Raw genomic sequence first — 7,937 nt, 5'->3', positions numbered from 1 at the left:
AAAAGCTCCTTTATGGAAATACTCGAGGTAATGAATAGAAACCCGCGGCTGAGGCGGCGGTGACTTCAAGGCAAGCGTAGGAAAAGACATGATTGTCTGGAGGGTCGGCAGCAAGAGTAGCAGGATTGACGGGGGTCGTTTGGCACATGGACAACATCTTCCTGCTCCCTGGTTATCAATCATACAACGTACAACCTCAATGACACAATTTTGGTCCTTCACTACGTACTTATATTAACATTATTTCTTCACAATAATGATATCTACTGCAAAAAATACTGTTAAGGAAGAAATAAAATAGGAAAAGAATTAGCAAAAAATTACAAGTTATATACAGATTAAAATAAATTCCATCAGGAAAAGAAACGACTCTTTTATTATTTTCCGTTGGCCCCCGTGGGAATAATTTAAAGGCCGAGCGCCTGGGCAGGGCTGCGCTGCCGCAGCAGCAGAGGCAGATGTGCCGGGACGGGAGCGTCCCGTCTCCTTCGCAGAGCCTGGGTTCTTGTGACGTTGTCGCCTCTCGGGCTCTCTTTGCCCAAGAGCTTTGTGCAAATACATGAAGCAGTTCGGGTCACACTGACTGTTGGTCTCAGAGCCGTGGGCACTTTCACAGGGTGTTGTGGAAAACCAAAAAAGGAAGGGTAAACGTTCTTGGAAAACACACTGATGCTGCTAATTTACCTTTTGTTCCTTCTGTACCGAAGCTACCCTAGATGCTTTCCTCTGCGGACAGGCGGAGGCTCCCGGCTCTCTAAAACCAGCCTCACGCGTGTTCTTGGGCACGAAGAGCAAATTACAAAGGTCTTGTTGCCAACACAACCTCTGCTTTTTTTTTGCGTAGCTGTCGCCTTTGTTCTAGCACGCTGGGATGAGGCTTCACCACCGTGTCCCTTCACACCTGACTGGCACAGAAGCTTCCGTCTGTTCCTTTCCACACCGAGGCGGCAGAGGGGCACGTCAAGTACTTACAGGCAGATATGCTGAGCGCTGTGTGCTGTTCCTCTGAAATCTGCCACTAATCCTGTTCCGCAAGCAGTTATCACCCCACACAATACTTACTAGCAGCACACCCAGCACTAAAATATGCTGAAATCACCGGGAAAAGTTCCCCTCGACCTGCCTGGCTTTGGATGCAGCCCTTCCCCGGCCAGCCCGCGGAGCACCGCCGGCTTTGGCAGGAGCAGTCCAGTCCTCGGCACTTCTCATCTTTAGATGCTGCAATTAGAACATTCTCGGGACACGCATTCTGAGCTTTGTCTGTGCAGCCGGTGTCATTCTTCGCAAGGGCTAATTGCTCTCCCGACTATTCTGGAATTCAGCTTTACCCACGAAATCACTGCTCCAGCAGCAGATTGCAATTGCAGTGCAGAACAGCACAAACACCACAGTATTTCTGAAGGCTGCTTTGTATCAGTGAAGAAGATGAGACTTTGAAGTGATTTAAAATCACTCATAAAATCTCTGCGAGCAATTTTAGAGTCAGAGAGACAATTCGATTCTTAGCTATGTGCTTGACTAGAGAGGGGTATACCCCTGAGGTTGCTGAAGCAAGGAAATTTCAATCTTTCTACTTAAATTACAGGCCAAATAGCAGTGTGCTACGCATACGCAACCACCCAGCATACCAAAACAACTGCACGAGTCAGAAATTTCTGCCACGATTCCCGGATACGACCAACGCAGAGAGGACGTCGCTCTAAAAAAGCCCTGGGAGATAAACGAGAAGAGGTGTCGGAGTTGCCCTCCGTACGGCCGCACTCGCCCACCACACACGCGTTCTCGCACGCACCTGCACCCTTCGGCCACGGCTTCGCCGCGGCACCGTTCAGCAGCGCAGTGGCGGGGCACTGAGGGCAGCGTGCGCGCGGTGCCACCGTCCCCCTCACCGGCAGACCTGCCGAGCGCGGCTTTTTCTGAGACGCTCCCCACGTCCCGAGGCCGAGCGGCGGCTTGGGCTCACAGGCACGAGCAGAGAAGGAAAGAGCGCCGGACACTGCGGCGTAGGCACACACAGAAGGGCATTCAGGGCACAGCCGATGACCGTGACCACATATTTGCATGTCACATCGATAACCCCAACCTCAGCAACGCTCCGGGCTGAAGGTTTCTCAACCGGGACGCTGCATGCGGTGAATCACGACTGCAGGCGACGTGGCCTCACGCTGGCGAAGCTTCGCACTGTGCCAATACGTTTTGTTGGGAACAAAGGACAGGACGGCATTTCTGCGGGAGCAGAGAATTTCAAATTCTTTTGGGGGTCAATTAAACGGGTTGAATTTACCCTTCCCTGGTATAACTCCAGTGACTATGTCAGAATTGCACCAGGGATAGGTCACACCTGGCTCTCCTTCCTTATTACTTCACGATTCAGCTGAATTGAAAGGAAATGCTACCGAATGGTTTCAAGCTTTCACGAACACGCAGGCTTTACTGGCTCAGTGACACCGGTTTGTAACGTTAGAGGGGCCAATATTTGATTGCACTGTTGCAATTCGTGCCTTGCTCATGCTATTCCTACAGACTGTGAAATCCTAGGGCTGCATCAGGGTTATCCAGTTTTGGAGAGGTTCATTCTGATAAATTAGAAATGAAAACTCTGGATAGATAAAAATGCAGGACTTGTAGGTCGGATGCGACAGGTTTCCTTCTCAGCCGAAAGTCCAGACGACTCCCTGAGGCCCTCTCATCCATCTTCTGCTTGCTAGGAGTTTTGCTAGGATAATTGCAGCACCACCGCCTCCTCGCTCGGACTCTGGCCAGTGCCTTGTTGACCTCTCAGAGGTGGTTGATGGGGTTAAAGGTCCCCGACTCTGAAGCTGCTCCTGCCATGTCCAACCAAGCACCCAGAGAGTTCTGGGAGGACGCGTGGAGGGGAGCGTTCTCAGACAGGGACAGCATCATTGCATAAGCCTGGAGGAGGAGAGAGCAATGCAGAGGACAGGCGTGAGGGCACGCGCGGGACAGGCTGCAACAACCCTGCGGAGCGCAGGACCACCCAGCCCTCCAGGAAACGCGCGGCACCCACCAGCCGTCGGCCGGGGCTCGAACCGTGCCAGCCGGTCTACACGTACAGGATAACACCCGGCGTTCCCACCGCTCAAACCTGCCACGGAGTTTTAGGCAGCTGGAGGGTTGGTTGGGAGAGGCCATCGTTCCCATTGGCTTTTTCAGGACCCAGTCCATTCCGCCCCAGCTCTGTGCTTGGTCACAAACCCACACGCTTGGCTCTAGGCTCTGCTCTCGGGGGAAAGCAGCGGCATGCAGAATGCCAATTAGTTTGCTTTGTTGTTAAAAAAAGTACACCTCCAGACAAGCGAGTGGCCAAGGGAGGCTGGGGCCTGGCGACACGCCGCAGAAATGGCGCGGCAATATCCGCGCCAGCCGCGGACAGCAGGCGGCCCGTCCCGACTCACTGCTTGGCACGAGCTCCCTGGGGCCCGCAGAAACCACAGGTATTGAGGAATATAGGCACAAAATGCTTATTGGCATTCCCAGCGTGTTTGTGTGTTCTTGCCAGGGTAGATTTATCGCTGCAGTGAAATGGTTAAAAGTGTCTGCTGAGAAAAATGCACCGAGACGTGTGTTTTCTCTATAACAATCTGCCTGCTGCTTTGTAACCTAGACGCGCTCCCTCTTCCAAGACGATTTGTCCCATATACCTTTGTGCCCTTTCACAGCCCACACGAGTGATGTGAAGACTTAGGCAGACGACAGCCTCACACACCGGTGGGGAAGTGTAATTGCCACCCATGACCTGAAACAGAGGAGGACATGGTCCCCACTGTCCCTGGTCAGCGTGAGCTGGTGCAATGCACACTCCTACTTGGCAATGGGATTGCGGCCGTGTAGCCCTCCGCTTCACACCGAGGTTACACCACCCACACACAATCCTTTGCAGAGCAACAGACACAGACCATACGTTATCTGGGACGTGAGTACAACGCTCAGTACAGCAGGACCCTTCGTAATGCCGCGGTAATGGTGACAATACAAACCAGTTATCCAACTTCAGCCTCTGCTCTTAAAAGGGGAGAGTCAGATCTACTTGTCAAGTCAACACATTGATGTACTGTAGGTGTGTGCTGGAAGAGGTACGGCTTTGTAGCGTTACGCACATGCACACTTCTGGAACTGCTTACAAGAAGGACGGCCACAAAGGAGTGTTGTGCTGCGCACACTGATGATGTTTTACAACTACATTTTGTGCACAAGAGACGGTTTGAATTATTTAAGTTACTTATCGCGATTTGAGTGTAACCAGTCCTGCGTCTCAGACCCTGTAACATCGGTTCAAAAACCAAAAATACCCCACCCCACCCAAGCGTAGGCTGCACCTACCAATGCACTACAAATTTGGAAAGAGCGAGCTGGTCCCACACAGTTAGTACATTTGGCGTATTAGTAACAGGACACACGTAGGAGTCAGGCAAGTGGCTTGTGTTTAAATTAGTTTCACCCCCGAAAAAAGCTGCGTCTTATCTTCAAGCAGACCTTCCCCGGCATCAATACTAGCACCTACTATGAAGGAGGACAATAATTTCACAAGTTTGGGGTGATGATATATAAAAATCACGTTCTGCTTGGCAACTGCATTCAGCTACTGCTTTGCTGGACATTTAAAATAGATTTCAAGTCAAATTCTGTCGCTTGAAGTTTAGAAAGGGCCTCCAAGACAACAGCTGCACTCATCCCCCATGAAGGGTTGAGCACGCTCTCCCCAGTCCAGTCTGGTGAGGTAACTTCATTGAACAGCTCTTTTCTGAGAATACTTTTGCAGGGACCAAGATACGAACTTCATAAAACTAGACTGAGTATTTCGGTTTAATGAAAAAGCAGAGAGCACAAACGGATCTGCCCCATGCCCCCAGATTTTTCTCAAAACTCCAATAGGTGCTGTGATGTCATTTTGAGGTTTCTTGGTGGGTCTGAACTGGTCTGGCTCAGAAGGCAGATTTCCATTTTATGGTTTGCTTTTTAGAAATCGGGGAGATAAACGAGGAAGCCCTCTAGACTCGCTCGACTGCACGTCCTGGACATACTATTGTCTATTACACCTTTTACAATCAAAGCCAAGGACACTTTATTACTGTTCCTGCAGACCAAACCTCCAGTTTCGTAGTATATACCAACTGAAGACCCATCCCAAAGTACAAATAAATAATAGTCATAAAAACATTTATACAGACAGATAAAAACAGACAGATGCCTCTATCTTTCTATATAAGCATGTTCTCACAGCACAGGCTAAATGACCAATTGCTCCGGTGACCTAAAACTGATGCCCACTGCGTTCCTCCTCTCTTGTAGTATAGTTACAACAAGACACGGTTCACATATGATTCAGGCATTGCAGGCAGAATTCCTGCTCACTGGAAGGGGAAAATAAACCTTAGCTAAAGGAGGCCAGCTGCTTGCTAATCCTATCGTACGTGCTGGTGGCAAGCTAGATAAAATGTTCTGTCATATACCTACCTGGTTTTTAGCCTGCCTGTACAGAGTCTGTTTTATTGTCTCAGAGTCTAAGGTGGAATTAAACACATCTTTAACTTCAAATGCTTCCTCGGCTGCTTTGCGAAGATCCAGCCCCTTCCCAAAATTCGGCATCTGCTCCAAATCTAACAAGCCGGCTTCGTCCTCCTCAATACACCTGTACCAATGACCAGGGGAAGGGGTTGACCCGTTGTTAGCTCATCTCACCGTTCACATCTAGCCAATGCGAGGGTCGCTAACCCAGTGCCTGCATGCACATACCATGGGGTCTCACAAGCCACATGCATGAACCGACAGACAGACGAACACCAAAACGACACCAAATGCAAGGAGCAAAGAAAAAGTGGAGCGCGTGACTATGCACAAACAAGCATTGGTGCTATAGATATTTGTGATTCAGCGTGGCTACAATTGGCTTTGGTCTTCCCTATGGAGATGTCCAATTGCTGCCCACGCCTTGAAATGTTTGACACTGGATCAATGTCTGAAGAACACTGCTGCATTTTCTTTGAGTTGTGATGAAAATAGTGATGCACTGAGATCAGGTAAGATACTTGCATCATGGGACATTTGTTACGAATACCAATTGGGAAACTGAGGGGGGGAAAAAAAAAAGAAAAAGCTAAGCCTATACTATGTGCAACCAACTTTAATTTTAAAAGTGTCTAGACATGGCTTGACCTTGGGAAAAAAAGGCTTCCCTTTTTCCCAGAGCTCTGAGAATGCCACTTGAAGTCAACAACATTTTGCTACAACTAAAATGGGTAGAGCAGCAAAACACGGATTGCATACATACGCCTCTTCCTTTGCCCTGACCAGTGTTTTAGTGAATTCTGGTACCCCCAAAATGCTGTTTTCTGCGTTGGACTAACTGTTCTCCTGATATAAACTTCTCAATCTTGGACATACACCTTTTCACAGATTGTCCTTGCAGTCCACTTGTTTTGTGTCCCCCGCCATGGTGAAAATGGAATCTCTCAAGTGAATGCTTAAATCAAACTGGAGGTATGATATATGGCTTGAAAAATAAAACAATAGCACTCACAATCTACCACTGACACAGGGTCAGAAGTCTGAGCCCCATTTGACTTCTCAAAGGGAATGGCCCACCTCACCTTCGGGTGTGGTCAAAGCTCATGGTGAGAGATGTGGGCTCTTCGTCTTCTTCATCCTCAAATGCTCCTCGGGGCTCCGCAGTGGGTGATACCGTTTCATCCTGTGACTTCCCTGTCAGGCTGTCATCATCTTCCTCTTCCAGTTCTTCATCTTCATCATCCACGTCTTCTGTTTTCTCATTTGCTAATCCATGACACTGGGAATTGCCATCAATATCCTGGATTTCTGGCCTGAAATATTTGGTCACAGCGGGGAAGAAGAAGGAAAAGAAAAAAAGAAAAGATGCCAAATGTGTAAGTCACGCATTTTCCCTGTAATGCAAGACTTTGATAATTTTACACATATCTACAAATACAGAGACATATTTATGTACATATACATATTATTTAAACTGCAAGGAAAAGGAAAACCGACATGTTTCAGACATTTACAAATCAGCATCCACAGTGTCTTAAGGGCTAATAAGCATGTCAAGTATAAACCAACCCCAATGCTTTTCAAACTAGAATTTTGTCTAGTCTGGATTTAAATGATGGTTTTCCATCTCTTAAAATACAAAATCGGTGGGACAAGTGGCTTTCCTCCTTCTCTGTGCTACTGCATTCTAACAATCTTCCTCTGAGCAACCAGAAGGAGGATGTTTCCTCACGGTGTAATCTAACAGCCAGCCTAAATTCCCTCTCGTATTACTTTTGCTATTAAGGCCCACACGGACCTAGTGGACTCCACAAAACCAACAGTTTTACAGTACGTTAAGAGAACGAGAGTGGGACCATCAGCCCTACAGACTTGGAACCCAACAGGATGGCACCAAGTGACAAAAAATAAGATTAACATCTTCACCAGAAATTTCACATCAGCATGTTCCACGCTTCTTACTGTTCCTTACGTGGATCACATCATCACGTGGATTTGTCATGCTTACATTTTGGACTTCAACCTTAGTATTGGCACTAAATAGCTATTTGCCAAAACAGGAGAGCAGCAGGTGAAAATCACTCAGTCAAAATAAGGTTTGTGATAGGGACAGATTTGAAACAAACGAATAGATTAGAAAAGCAGGTGCCTCTGGTGTCCTTAACCAGTACTCCCTGACTGGTGACGGACCAGGCCACGTGCCTTCACAGCAGAAGGTAACAGTTCAACAATCACGTATTTATCTAGCGAAGAAATTGTGTTTTCCCACAACTACTGCGCTGGAGCCAGTGGCAGCAGTCTGCCTGACTTCTTTTAGAACAACTTCTCTGGAAATCTGCTCCACTGGTTGCTCCCACCAGTCTCCGACCACTAGTGGCTCTCTGGTGTCAGCCCTCCTGACTTAAGTCACT

At 48.2% G+C, this 7,937-nt stretch overlaps 1 protein-coding gene across 1 annotated transcript in view; it reads right to left on the bottom strand.

Moving 5' to 3' along the window:
* Positions 1–2,778: 2,778 nt before the first annotated feature.
* The window catches only part of PRDM16 (PR domain containing 16), a 214,421-nt gene continuing 209,262 nt past the window's right edge, over positions 2,779–7,937 (bottom strand). The window contains exons 14-16 of the mRNA XM_009889626.1: positions 6,609–6,839; positions 5,476–5,650; positions 2,779–2,913 (exon numbers count right to left, since the gene is read on the bottom strand). Of these exons, the coding sequence (XP_009887928.1) occupies positions 2,779–2,913; positions 5,476–5,650; positions 6,609–6,839 (541 nt within the window). The remainder of the gene's footprint in view (positions 2,914–5,475; positions 5,651–6,608; positions 6,840–7,937) is intronic.

This window comes from Charadrius vociferus, unplaced genomic scaffold (assembly GCF_000708025.1).
Source record: "Charadrius vociferus isolate BGI_N301 unplaced genomic scaffold, ASM70802v2 scaffold477, whole genome shotgun sequence".
Classification (NCBI taxonomy): domain Eukaryota; kingdom Metazoa; phylum Chordata; class Aves; order Charadriiformes; family Charadriidae; genus Charadrius; species Charadrius vociferus.
Note: the sequence above shows the minus strand (reverse complement) of the source record. Positions and strands in the feature narration are given on the sequence as shown.